The sequence below is a fragment of the Nothoprocta perdicaria genome, unplaced genomic scaffold (assembly GCF_003342845.1).
Source record: "Nothoprocta perdicaria isolate Ctin4 unplaced genomic scaffold, notPer1 scaffold_22, whole genome shotgun sequence".
Lineage (NCBI taxonomy): Eukaryota > Metazoa > Chordata > Aves > Tinamiformes > Tinamidae > Nothoprocta > Nothoprocta perdicaria.
In genome coordinates this window covers 4060975-4074965 of record NW_020455415.1, presented here as the reverse complement: position 1 = coordinate 4074965, position 13991 = coordinate 4060975, and the positions used below count along the sequence as shown (strand labels likewise).

At 46.5% G+C, this 13991-nt stretch overlaps 1 protein-coding gene across 1 annotated transcript; it reads left to right on the top strand.

The window, feature by feature from the left end:
• Positions 1 to 1376: 1376 nt before the first annotated feature.
• Positions 1377 to 12597, top strand: ARHGAP36 (Rho GTPase activating protein 36). The gene is made up of 11 exons (XM_026039000.1): positions 1377 to 1396; positions 2881 to 3037; positions 5282 to 5344; positions 5907 to 6163; positions 7010 to 7202; positions 7694 to 7749; positions 8250 to 8400; positions 8939 to 9087; positions 10592 to 10762; positions 11386 to 11483; positions 11956 to 12597. The coding sequence occupies exons 2-11, from the start codon at positions 2923 to 2925 to the stop codon at positions 11966 to 11968; spliced, it is 1266 nt and encodes a 421-aa protein (XP_025894785.1). The 5' UTR covers positions 1377 to 1396; positions 2881 to 2922; the 3' UTR covers positions 11969 to 12597.
• The last annotated feature ends 1394 nt before the right edge of the window (positions 12598 to 13991 follow it).

Sequence of the window (13991 nt, the reverse complement as noted above, 5' to 3'; positions counted from 1 at the left end):
TCCTTAACTGTTTCCATGGAAGGAAGGTGCTTAATTATCTAATGTTACCTAATCTTGAAATCCCTGTTACTCAGAAGAAGCAGGCTTGAACCCTCATGTGCTTGGGGAGAGTCCAGAATCAGACCTTGCTGCCAGCTGAGAGATGACCACTCTGCCACCAGTGGCCAATGCTGACCGCTGCCCAGGGCAGCTGGACTTCAGAAACCCTTCTCTGACTTTTTCAGGTCTACAATATAGCTCTAAGGTGAGACCTGGAGCTGCACGTAGCAGTTGAGATATGGGGAGAGGGTGAATTTTTGCCGTGGCAGAATGACGTTCTCCCTTTGGGTGCACGAGGGCTGTCTTCATACTGGTGACAAAATGCCTGGCTGCGTGGGGATGATAGAGAGACAAGAGAAAGAAGAATAGGGGGTAGAGAGCAGCCTAGGAGCTGTGCCCAATGATTCTGCCTTGTGGAGCAAATGTATGGCATTTATGCAAAAATCTGGAAGTAGGCACATTTCAGCAGTATTCCCAAATATTCATGCAGCGAGTGGGTCAGGACAAACAGATAAAAGTGCTCCCTCTGTATATTGCTGCTAATATTCTATTAAGCAGACACTGAATTCAAGGTCTGTGACCCTCCTTCCCTCTTCTTCAAAGCAAATGGTATTTGCAAATTATGGCGGTATTTGGCTTGAAGGTCAAGAAAAACGTTGTGTGTTTAAGGGGAGCCAAGAGGTGTGTCAGGGCTCCGGCTGGGTTTTGCAAGTAGCGCTATTTTACCAAGAAAGGGAAAAGTTAAAAGCTATTTTACCAAGAAAGGGAGAGAGTTAAAAAGAATTAAAGGGGGCTGGTGATTGCCACGCGCTGCGCCTGCTCAGGCTGCACCACATTGGAGATCTGGGTGTTTCAAAGATGCTGAGATTTGGCAGTCCAGAGGTCCTGCACAGAGTGCAGTGGCGAAAGCCCTTGCACCCCAGCTGCAAATTTCCCTTCCAGATTTCGCCTGCCAGCGTGTCTTGTGCTTTGGTGTAGGTGACTTAAGTATTGAAAACTATGGGACAAGGGAAAGGCGAGGGACACCAGCAGTTGAGCAACAGGCTTTTCCATTAGGGAACAAACATTGTTGGGCGTGGGAAGTGCCGTTCCTTTCCGTCTAACCCTGCCCTCCATCTCCACGCCGCGTTTCTGGCTCTCATTTCTCTTGGCAGGAAATCCATTTTCTCATCACCCCGCTTGTCCCCCAGTCAGCGCAGCCTCCCTGCACCRCGACTCAGTTCCTTGTCCTCCCAGCACGCAGCGAGGCGCCTTCGCCCTCCGGCACGGGGCAGGACGTGGCCAAGATGCTGCTTTCAGACCCATCGTTCTGAAGGAAGAGAAAGGCGCCCTGGCCATCGCGGAGAAAGCAAGGAAGGTAAATATAATTCCTTTGCTCCTGTGCCAAGTTCTTCCCGGGAGACTTATGAACTTAAAAAAAACTCCTGGTCTTAAAAATAAGCACAGGAAGTTAGTGCAGAGCGCCCGCTCCTTGTCCATGCGCTTGGTGAAAGCTGGCTGCTCTCGCAGGGCTTATGGTAGGGACCAGATAAGCAGCTGGGTCCTCGCTTCTTCCTGCTCTCCCTCTCTTCTCCCWTCTCTAATCGGGTTTCCTCCAGCTCACCCTGAGGCGTCCTCAGTGACTCTGTGCTCAGAGCAGCCCTGGAGCTCTGGCAGTGGCAGCAGACGTGGCCTCTGGCACCTTCAGTGGGAGCTCGGACCCTCTGCTGCAGACAGGTGATGTGGCCCAGAGGCCACCCAGTTCAAGGGCTTTTCTGCCCCATTATCTGCTGTATCTGCAGGTGATGGAGCAGTTCCCGGACTGCCTGGACACCCTGCATGGAGCCCACGAGTCCAGTTGTGTTAGATACTCACCCCCAGGGCGAGTTTTAAGCATTGAGTTGCAGTCAAAAAGCTTGGCTCTGTTGCAGCTCTCTCTGATTGCTACATCCAGGCAGGGGCTTGTAGTTTGGCTTTGGCTGAATTGCTTTTACGATCTGCCCTTTTGTGATAGCCTCATAACTCTTTCTTTATTGTATTTATTTATTTTTAATTTACCTAACTTCCTAAATCTTCAAAAAATTGCAAGCCCACTCAAATCAAACTCTGCTGCAAGCAAAATTCCTCCCCCAGGCGAAGGGGGCCGAGGTGCTCAGCTCCTGCCACGCAAAGGCCAATGCAACAACTCGTGCAGACTTCAGCAGCGCGCTCYGGGTGCACTTCCACCCTGAATATTCCACTCTGAATGCTCTATTACCAGCTCTAATTTCTTTTTTTGCTAGTCCTTTGAAGCCCTCTTTGGGAAACCACCTTTGGTGTCCTGGACCACATGTCTTTGCTGGGTATGTGCTGATAACTTGCTTCCTGTCTTCTGTTTCCTCTTGCTTTTTGCTCTTTGGACCGTGCCTGCGGCTGGCCAGGCCCTGCCAGAGGCATCGCGGGGCTCGCTGGTGGGGACGGGCACATTCCTGGGCTCCCACAGCAGCAGGAGCAGGCGGCTGCCCTGACCTGCCCAGAGCAGGCTCCGAGGTTAGTGTTGGCTTGGGGGAGCTGGTGTGAATGTGTCCTTGGCCTTTCTGGGACATTGGAGCCAGGGCCAAGATCCCTTGTGCTCTCTCCAATTCCTCCAAGCCCTTCACTCCCTTCACTTGGATGCTCAAGGTGAGGCAATGTGGCTGGGGATACCTGGAAACCAACAGGCTCTTTAGAGAGGTAAAAGAGGGAGCAAGTATCATGTCGCATGCTGGCAAGATGCTGCATGTATTTTCAGCAGCTTTTCTCCCAGAATAAAATGTCAGTGATGTGCTTCTGTGCTCTGACTTTTTTTTTTTCCAAATTTATTTTGACTTACTTGCTTTTCAGAGGAATTGTATCTCAGCTCTTCTGCCAGGACACAGCACCAAAATGCAGCCCGTGCCCCTGCACAACCTCTCGGAGTTGGAAAGAGCCAGTCTGCAAGAGCTTGCTCTCTACCAGCTGCAGGAAAAGCTGCTGGTTGGAGATCTCAGCCTGGCTAAAGGTAGCTGATGGGAGAAAACAGCTTCTGCTGAGGGAGCCCATCATCCGGGTCATTACTGCAGCTCATCCGCACTGCCCCACTTCATAAAATGGATTGATATTTATGGGATGGTATTTGTGACACCTATTTATGACTTTGGTGACACCTGTTTATGACTTTGGGTTCATTCTGATGTTTTCTTCCCTCCTTTGGTCTGAGCCTCTAAGGTCTCATCAGCCTCCTGAAGGAGGCTTTGTGTGAGAGTAGGAGTGTGAGAGTGTGACCTTGCCAGTTGTCTGCTTTGAAGTCTCCTAATCCAAAACAGATGCGACAGGACTTGGTGAGGTCCTCCAGCACAGCCATCTTAATGCTCTTGGCCTGGGCTTTGTTTTGTGGATTAATGTTCAGCACAAAGTCCTGATGCTGAGATGAGATAGGGCTTATGTAAAGCTAGAAGACGTGCAACTGAAATTAATGGTCAGATAAATATAGAAGCTCCACAGGGACTGTGATCTTCTGTCTTGACCTATATAGAAATAAAACCGTTTTCTGGGTTCCCAGCTACCTCTGTCCCCTGTGATGACTGGGTTATGTGCTCAGATGTGCATCTAAGCCCACAAGAACAGCCAGCAAGGGACCGACTCACTCCTTCCAAACTGTGGTTATCACCCAAGAGTTGACAGGTGACCAGCTTCAGATGCCTCCTCCCTGGGCCACGGTTTGGTATTATGGCAGAGCAGAAGATGCCTCACTGTCTGTAGAGCTGCATGGTCTCAGCAGTGCTGGGCAAAGGGACCTCAAGGGTCCCCAGCCCCACCGCCTGCCCACAGCAAGGTGTCTCCAAGGTATCTCCAGCATTTGCCCCCTTTTTTTTTGGACAGGCCTCTTACAGCATTTAGGAGAAGAGAATCGCTGCGATGTTCTTCCTCAGTGCCTTGAGTTGCCCCTCCTGAGTCTGTGATGAAACTGCTGAGTTTTGCTGGTCTTTTGCTTCCTGATCTGAGTGTTTTATGGCTCCAGACTATATTCTGTCTTCTTGCTCTCTGACCATTTGAATGAAACAACGCATATCAGGCTGTGTAATAATTAACCTGTGTTGTTCTTTTATSGACATACTGTTCATATCAAATTTAATTGTTCTCTTCTAAGTCTTATTTAATAACCCAAACATTTATAGAAGCTGTGTCTAAGAAGAGAATTCCTTAGGATAAGGCACACAAGCTGGAATGGGATGATGCATCCCAGAAAGGGTTTAGAGTTAACRATGAATTTTCAGTTCATTGCTGTGACAAGAAGTGCTGACTAATGTCCTTGGCTGTACAGACTGGGGAATACTTAGGAGTGGGATGTGACTCTCCAGGACCAATGTGGGGATTTGGGATGGTTTGTATTTTGTCTAGCTTTRCTCGTGTGTGCTCTGTAAATCATTCACAGAATTTCTTCCAGGGCTGTATTGTTTTTTTCAGTAGTGAGGGCAGATTGCTGAGACTGAATTGAGTTCTTTCCAAGCCATTAAGTAATGCCTAGGACACCACCATTCACACAGGGTCATGTATAGCAAACATGGAAACAAAATATGAAAGTGGCCAGGACAGTTTTCAGCTACAGTCCTGACCATCTAAGATTTTCCTGCTGGCCTTTTGTATGTGAGAACCCATTTGGTGGCCGCTCTCCTCAGCTCAATCTTGCCTCCTGCCCACTGTGGTCTTCCAGGGCATGTCCCATACCCGGGCTACATTTGGCAGCAAATGCAGCAGCAGGAGCTTCCTCCAGCTGGGCGTAGGAAGCTGAAAGATCAGCTGTGGTTCCCTTTGATGCTGCTGAGTAAAGCCATTTAGTTTGTTGGGTGTCTGGTGGTGTCTGCTCATTCAGCCTAACTTGTGGTGGTTGCGCATGGCTGGATTACTCCTTCAGGCTTGTCTAGGAAGGTGGTAGTAAGGCACGGTTGGGGGGCTGGAGAGGTTGCTGGGGGTGTGGTGGGGAGATGAGATGGGATGTAGGTGATGGGAGGAGCGTCTCTCATGTCACATAAGAATGTGAGGGTGTTGGAGAGCTGTGGTATTAGGGGGAGACCTGCTGCCTGAGTGCTGGGATGAAGAGAGGTCCCCTGTCCTCCTCAGGATCTTTGGACAATGGCCAAGGTCCTGCTCCAGACACACAGCATCCCTGTGCCCAAGTGAGCTGCCTGTGACTGCTGAGGATGCAGGTCAAGTTTTGTGCTAAAGCAGATTGTCACATAATGTTTGGTTTTCTTTCTCTTTATAGTTGGTCCTAAAGGTAATAAATCTATCCGCCAGAAACTGGAGAGCTTTTCCAAGGAGAAGAAAGGTGAGCAGCTTCCCTTTTACCAAGATTTTGGACCCTTGATGGCAGAATTGGCAATATTTGATGGAGTTGAACCATCAGCTCCCAGTGCTAAATTCAATGATACATAATCCCATGCTCTTTTGCTTTTAGTGTGTGTGCATTGTAGTGGTATGTATACAGGCATTAGAGAGTGTATGGAGAGGATGCCTATGTGTGTCTGAATGCACTGATACATTCATATGGATGAACATGTACATAGGTATAAAYATTAATATCTACCTGTGTATTTCACCCTCAATCCTGCTGCTTTGGGCTCTGGTTTTATTGTCCCTTAAAGGTGTCARCCACAAACCTGGGGAAGAGAAAAGTGTAGAGCATGCTTGGGTGGGAATTAACAGTCACTGTTTTTCTTCATGTCATGTTTATTGATGCCATGATTATCAAAACTGTCACCTTTGAACAGACACAGCTGATGCAGGTTACGTTAGGACAAGCGTTTTGGGCAGCTGGCCTATACTACTGCAGCTTCCCCCTGGTTTTGCTGCCAGCAACACTCTTCCATTTGTCCTGTGCTTCTCCCCAGATGGCTCTCCTCAGACTTTCGGGATCCCCCTCTTCCAGGTCATTGACAATGATCGTGCGTACAAGCAACTGCAAGAAGAAGTGAAGAGCAGTCGCCGGCTCTGCTTGGAGGTGGAAGCCACAGTGATAAGATTCAGGGCTCAGATGCAGAAGAAGTCTCCGCCRGGCAAAAGCTGTGGGCTCGTCCCCTGCAGGGTGTTATCCGAGGAGCAGCTTTCTCCCACTTTTATTGACCACAGCTCCTGGAGCCACCGAAGGGTACAGTTAGAAACATGACCTAAACTGTGTGACAATCACATGGCACTGCAAGTTGGGGAAGACCCTGACTTCAGCAATTAGAATGCCTTTTTTTTTTTTTTTTTTTCCCAGGGTCTTGTCTCTTTTAACGTGAATTATTGATGCTGGGTTGGTCCCTCTCAATTGTCTGGGAAAGGGGATGGACAGGGTTGGATGGATATGAAGGGTGCAGCACTGTCTGCTCGCTCAGTCCTTAGCAAGGCTGAGAGCAAAGGAAAGCCACAGCTGCCAAGAACGACCTGGCTGTGGTGCCAGAAGTCATTGGAGATGGGTATAGATTCACAATCAGAAGTGTGGCTTTTTCTGCTCATCCACTGCATCAAGGCTTGACAAGCTGCATTGTGGACAGATGTGAATTCTCCATGGAACAAGCTGCCCCTTTGGCTAAATCCCATCAGAAGCTGTCGCCACTGAAGATGGGCCGTGTCATCTGCCTGGCCTCCCAACAGCCCGAGACCCTCATTACTGAGGCGACAACAACCATGTCTCTGACCTGCTGTGCTTCCACAGCTTTAGCAGCAAAGGAAGACAGTGCAGCTGGTTGGCCTTGGCCACCTTCTTCTTGGTCTTACTCTTGTTTTCTGTGGGGGAAGTGGGCAATAGCTCAGGTTTGGTTTGTCTCGTTGCTTTGGAGCAGAGGCTGCTGYAGCCTCATCTCTTGGGAGCCAGGCCCACTCTTTCTAGACCTCTCTGTTTGCCCGTTCAGGGGTGATGCTTGACTTGTGTGGTGGCAGCAGTGAATGGTKTAGGAAGATCTTATGGGATAGTTACTGCCACCCTGCAAACTGCTACTGTGCTTCATTTCAGGGGGCAATGTCCGTGGACTCCATCAGCGACCTGAGCGACAACACTTCCAAGCTGCTGGAGGCACTGCAGTTGTCCCATCCCCATGAGCTGGATCTGCGGAGAAGCCGGGGCAAGAAGATGTTGAGCCTCAATCCTATCACTTGGCAGGTCCCCAGGATTGTGGACAGATGTTGCCAACACATTGAAACGCATGGTAAAAAAACATTTATTTCCAGACAGACAGTCCCAGAATAGAGATGCTGTAAGTGCTCAGCTGGGATAATTAGGCCTTAATTTCTAGAGACCAGAGGAGGCAGCTGGTTTTAGGAGGAGATTGTGTTGCCATATCCTGTCCCGCAAGGAGATATGAGCTAGATACAACCTCTGGACGGAGAAGTAAATGTCAGCTATGCATATCAGTGACCCACTGCCACTGTGCTCTGTCCTTAGCTCTTCCATGAATTCAATTTGTAGCTCAAAGTGACTGTAAAGGTCACTCTTCTCTAACCTGAACATTATTAATCTCAGGTAAAACTCATGGCTCCTAAACTTTGATTTTTATCCTCTCTGCATGAAGCAGAGAAGGACAGGCTGCCCTACGTACAGCAAAACAGAACTGTTTCCATGATGCCAGCCTGCTTGGTGAGGGGCAGCTGGGGCTGTGCAGAGTTGTGTGCATGCAGAGCATTAATCTCTGTTTTCCAGGTCTCCAGACAGTGGGCATCTTCCGGGTTGGGAGTTCCAAGAAAAGAGTTCAGCAGGTAAAGTGAGACACTTATTGYACCAGTACAGCATTGAGAGAGCAGGGCAACGAGTAAAACAGATACTGGCATGCAGGGGTCTAAAATACTACAGACATGTCCTAAAGTACTGCCAGTCTGTAAACTGCTGCTCMGAGAGCACAAGGAGACACAGTGGTCTGGCTGACAGGTACTGGAGCCTTCACCCAGCCATAGAGAAGGCTTCATTCTGCTTTATGTCTCCAAACTGCCTTTAGCAGATAAGCCTATGTCCTCTGGTGGGCACTTCAGAGCTTCCTGTGGACTCTGAGCTCCTGGACCAGAGTACCAGGTCTGCTGGTCCTCATGGCAGCAGGCTGTCAGGCTCTGGCAGGTTTGCTTTCTCTGGACATCCCTGCATTGGACTGGTGCAGGCAGCCAGCCGGAGAGGTAGCCAGCCAGCTCAAGGACTGATTTACAGCTCCTATTAAGAGAAATAACTGCCTGTTGCTTTTATTCTTCCCATTTTCTCCATCTTCAAGCTGAGGGAAGAGTTTGACCARGGACTGGATGTCTTCTTGGACGAGCACCAAAGCGTTCATGACGTGGCTGCTCTGCTCAAAGAGTTTCTTCGTGACATGCCAGATTCCCTGATTCCCAGAGAGCTCTATGAAGCCTTTCTCAGCACAGCATGTAAGTACTCTGGATGTGCTGCTCATCTCTGCATAGCCTATCCACCGTTCTGGGYTTTGTAAGGAAAAAAAGATCTGTGAAGAAATTTAATTCTTGTGCAATTGCCTGKTTCAGTCCCTAGCCCCAGCATAAATCAGACTACTTTACACGAGAGCTCAGCCCAGCTGTGCTGTCCTTTGTCTGTTGGCACTATCTATAAGGGCAGCCTTGGAAAAGCTYTGCTCAGGTCTGCCTACCCTTCTCGTTACAGGTGAATGAGTTTTTAGGCTCTGCAACTCTCAACTCCCATCCTCAATCTTTCTTGTTCCCCTCATTGTCCTTTTGATTCCCTTTTTCCATCTTTATCACCTCAAATTTGCTTCCTCAGATTGACATACTGGCCAGAATCACATCCTTTCAGCTAAAGGGTAGGTCACAGTCCAGCTCCCTCCAGGTCTTACAGATTTAAACAGCCAAGTTGTATCCGAGGCTGTCTAGCTGGAAACGTGTAACAAGCAGGACGGGAACGGCACTGAATAACCGGCTCCTCTCTGCCTAGACATGGAGCGCCCGGCGCAGCTTGCCACGCTCCAGTTGCTGCTCTTCCTGCTGCCGCCGTGCCACAGCGACACGCTGCACCGGCTGCTGCGCTTCCTCGGCGAGGTGGCCCGGCATGCCGAGAGCTCCCGGGGCCCTGACGGCCAAGAGGTAAGGCTGGCCCTTACGTCAACTGTGTAAAGGAGGCGTTTCACTTGGGTCAAAAGCAAACAGGAGAAAAAAGAAATGTTCTAGGGCAAATCTCAGTGAAATGGGGGAAATAAAAAAAGAAAACTTCATAAAAAAGGGTTTTTTTTAGCATTTGTTTTTCCTCATCTGAAACAGTATACAACTCTTAGGAATTCCTAAAGGTTATTGAGCTGGATTTCCGTGCTCGTCCCACCCGCGTCAGTGGGAAGGAGAGTGTTTCACAAGCCCTTTGGCAGCTCTGACTTGTGTTTGTTCCTGTGGGTACTGCTCAGCCAGCTGGCAAAGAGGTTTTTTGGTGCATTTTCTCCGATGGGTTTAAGCAGAGGAAATATAACCCAAGATCCAGGCTGCTGTATCTCACACACCTGAAGCTACCCTGGTACATTTGGAGCTCTGGGAAAGGTCTATCACTGTGCTGAAGCTCTGGAGATATCCTACCCCATGGAGTCATGCATGGAGCGCATTTTCCACAACAAGTGGGGCCTTTCAGCGCACTGAGGAAATTATGTTCTTCAAAAGGACCAGCACAGCTTGCAGCCACTTCCAGCAATTTCATTTGTGAGATGAAGCTCCATTTCCCTAACAAACCAACAGGGCAAATGCCCTTAAACTCAAGATGAAAGAAGAGCAGGGATTGAAATTACAGTATCTGCCTGTGGTGCTGCAAATTGAAATTAGAGGGTCCAGATCAGCCTCTACTGAAGGCTGCCTGAGGCATTATTCTCACTTAAATTTTCTGGACCTGAACCAAAAAGCAGTTCACAGTAAGTTCTTCCTTAAATCAGAGGTCTTCTGCATAGACCAGAGCTCTTGGGTGCTAGGCTTTGTCCTAGCAATGAATGCCTCCCAGTGAGCCAAGCAAAGTTATTTGGGGCTTAGATTGTGCTTTTACAGTAACCTGGACAGGCAACATTTTAAAATGTTGAAGAAGAAAAAGGAGAAAAATAGCCATAAAACAAAAAGCAAATTTGTTGCTAAATCTCCTCCTCTATGCTGAGTCCTTTCTGATGCTTTCATCCAGCTAAGTGATTTTGTGGGTCAAAATAATCCCAGAGAGGCAGCACAAAGGGCATTTTTTGGGCCTAATTTCCTTTTTCCACTTCCAATTTTTATAAAGATTTCCTTATCATATGCTGAGGTTGATTTTGATTTATCTGGACAGTTAGAGCTCTGAGCTTCTGCATGGAGCAAAGGCTTTGTCCCATTTTATAAGATGATGTAGAAATGCTGGTTGTTACCTTCTGATAGGGGTTATGAAAGCAAGTTAGACAGCGAGGGAGGCCCAGATGCAAGGAAAGGCAGGGAGTGTGCTCCAGCACCACAAACCTTTCATGCTGGCCCTGCGGCCAGAGTGGATCCAGATCAATATCTCTTACGGAGTAGCTTTGTGCAGGCTGGAGGATCCAGAGATTTTTCATGTTACCTCATTTGTAATCTGCAATTTCTGTTTGTGCTTATTTGCTAGATACCTGGGAACAAAATGACAGTCTCAAACTTGGCCACAGTCTTTGCCCCCAACATCCTGCAGAGAGAGAAGCCTGGAGAGAAGGACTGTGGCGTCATGAATATTGAAGACAGCAGTGCTGTCATATTGGTGCTGCAGAGGTTGATCGAGCACCACCAGGCCTTGTTCATGGTAGGTGAGGTTTTCTCAGAACAGGCTTTTCCAGCCTCTTCTTCCCCTCTGAAACCTTTTCTAAAGGCAGCATGAAGAGGAATGGATTCATAGCCCCACTTAGTAGCAGGCAACTGGAGCTGCCTTGCAAAGATGTGATCCACCCCTCATGTCAAATGGAAATATTAATTGAGATAGCTTGGTTTTGGTCCATAAATGCTGGGTCATGCCATAAACATCTCCTCTCTCCWTCTCCCTAGAAGAAATATTCTGGATATGCAGAGTGTTTGCACTTGTGGCCCTGGTTTTGGGAGGGAACCTGGGAAATTCCAGGGAAGTATCAGAAATGGCCATTTCCTGTAGATGTATGAGAATGTGACATCTCAGGCCTCTGAAAAGCCTTGTAGTAGCTCCTCCATTTCAACAGGGAGACAAAGAGTATGGGACAAAGAGTAGGGTTAGTATGGGAAAAGCATGAGACGGGATCCTGTACAGACTCCTTGGGGGATGTGAGGCACTTGACACCARTATAAAATGCTTCTGAGTATTGATCTGGAGACGTTTTGGCCCTGCTTAACTGCCTTTGTTCCCTTTGCTTGTTTTCCCTYGGAGAGGGCATGTGTGTAGCTGTGGATCTTTCCTAGGTCTCTCCAGAAATGCAACAGGACATCTTAAGCAGACTCTTTCAGACAGACCCCGATGTCATTGATTACCTCTTGCGCAGGAAGTTTGATAACGTGCTGTAAGTCCTCCGTGAGACAATCATGAACTCCCCACCTAAAATCCTTCATTTTCTGTGAGAAAGCTAAAATATCCCAGATCCTCTCTGCTCCTTGGAGCTCCCCGTTCTCTGTGGCTCTCACCAGTCTGTGTCACACTCTCTCCTTCCCCCAAATCTGCCTTGCACAAGAATTCCTCATTTCATACACCTGTCTGTGCATGCATCTAAGCAACCCTTGTCCTGCTGTCCTCCTAGTCCTCTYCAGTGCCCAACTTCTCAGTCATACACCATTGCCTGCTCTACTTTCAGTTCTGTTACAGCCTCCAAATTTTCTTCTTTGCACTCTTGTGCACTTTCTGCTCCTTTTTTTTGTGCATCTGAATAGGCGTGGGAGTGTGCAATTGCCAGATATGTCCTGTATGCCTGCTTTTCGGCTGCAACACAAGATAGTCCTATGGAGACCCAGAATTTGAGCTCATGCCTTTCCCTGCAGGTCCAGAAGGTGAGTAAGAGGACTTGCATCCCACAAGCTGGTGTGGAGAGCTACCACTCCAAGCACGTGACAGAGGAGACGTTTTGATCCCTGTAACCTGTAGTGGCATCATAATCTTCACGGTGACTCTTTCATGGTCTTACACTGTAGAGCATCTGGTGGGAAATGATTTCTGAGATCATGGACTGATATCTCTGCCACTGCTCCCTGTGGCAGGACAGTGCTTGAGGAGAAGAGTCCCCTTCCATCCTTTTGGCACTGTGCTTTCCCGAGCGTGGTGCTCCAGCCAGATGCAGGTTGCACGTCTCGGCCCAGAGAACCACTTTTTTCCCACCTCTTCTGAAAAGTTTTCCAAGGACAAAAGGAAAAATGAGGCATTGAGTGAATTGCACCTCTTTAAAATGCAAATCAGTAATCATGTCTGATATCAAAACACTGGAGTTCTACCTTTTATAAAGGTGTGACTAGCTAATCTAACATACTACAGGACTAGATGTTTTGACAATGACTTTAACAAAGGCATAAGATGTGTATAAAGTAGAGAGACAAATGAGTTTTGTAACAAAGCAATCTCTATCTAAAAGACCATAAAGTCATCTATTTAATCTCATGCTCCTTTTGGGGGGAAAAAGGATGGAATAATTTCTCATTACATAAAAACATCTTGTGTGTTTAAAGATCAGTTCTATTTTTTACCTTTGAATGGTTGACACTATTTTAGAAACCTTTAATTTATTAAACAGTTATTGTCAGTACAAGTTACTTTTTATGAAAGAGACCTGCAAAAAGAAGAGGTATCAAATACACAAGCAAATACTGGGTCATTGTTTTGAATTCCATTTAAGTGTGATATTATCGTTCATAAGGAACTTGTCCTAATGAAGTTGAATTAGGTGCAGCCGTGCTTACTCCTGCCCTCTACAGTACTTTCTATAGTGACAGAGATCAGTCAATTGAATCCAAATACTTCATATCTACACATACAAGAATTTGGCTTCCTGCTAATATATTAATACATCTGGATGACAGCAAGATTTTTTTAGTCTTTTAGGTACTTTCCTGTTGAAGAAGCATGATTAATACTGGATAACATCAGTCTAAGCTCAAAGAGATGTCATTAATATTTCATTATTCAAGTTAAGAGACTTGAGGAAAATGTTTTCTATCATACTTTAGTAAAACTAATTCATACTGATTTTAATACCAAAGTGTTTCTCGTGTTGAACACAGACCTACAGCTTTGCTTTGATGTGACCGTTAAATGAGCTGCGGTGTTTGTATAACTTGATACAAAAGTAATAATTATCATAATTAATTGCTATATAGCTTGATTATCATTATAAGCAGAATACTGCCTTCTTATATAGTATCAAGGAAGTTTTACTTTTTTTGTGGAACTCTAGTCAGTCACACCATTATGATGAATAACAAAGTATATGCAGCCTTTGCTTTTCTTAAAAAAAAATAAAAAACAGGAAAATGTTACCATTCTATTTAAAGAAATGGCCTTGGTTATTATATGCTGCTAGATTTAGCTCTTTTGTGTTCAGTATTATGTTGTTTTAAAGAGTTATTGAAGTTAGTGTTTACACGTATATTTACCTTRTTTTCACATTTTCTGTACACTAAGCAGACTATCCTTCTAAAGCTTTTGTAAAGATATACTTTCTTTTACTTACCATAAAGTAGCTGAAAAGTTTTAAATAAACTTCCACTCCTTTATACTCCCCCACCACTTTTTTTTTTTTTTACTTTTGAGATCAAATTAGAGGGGATGGTCCTTTAGTAGCCTCCCATTTAATATCCTGAGTGGATTAAAGTAAGGAAAAACCCATCTAGCCCAGGCTTTACAAGACAGTTCTCAAAACATAAATATTTTTAGCAATTATAAAAATAAGACTTTATAAATGTTTAAATACACTATCAATAAAACATGTTATATTCTTAGAAGTTCATTTGGTACCATTATGGCTCCTGAGTTGATGTGGAATATTCTTAGTTCTGACCTTGTCTGCAGACACTATTTTTGCCATTCA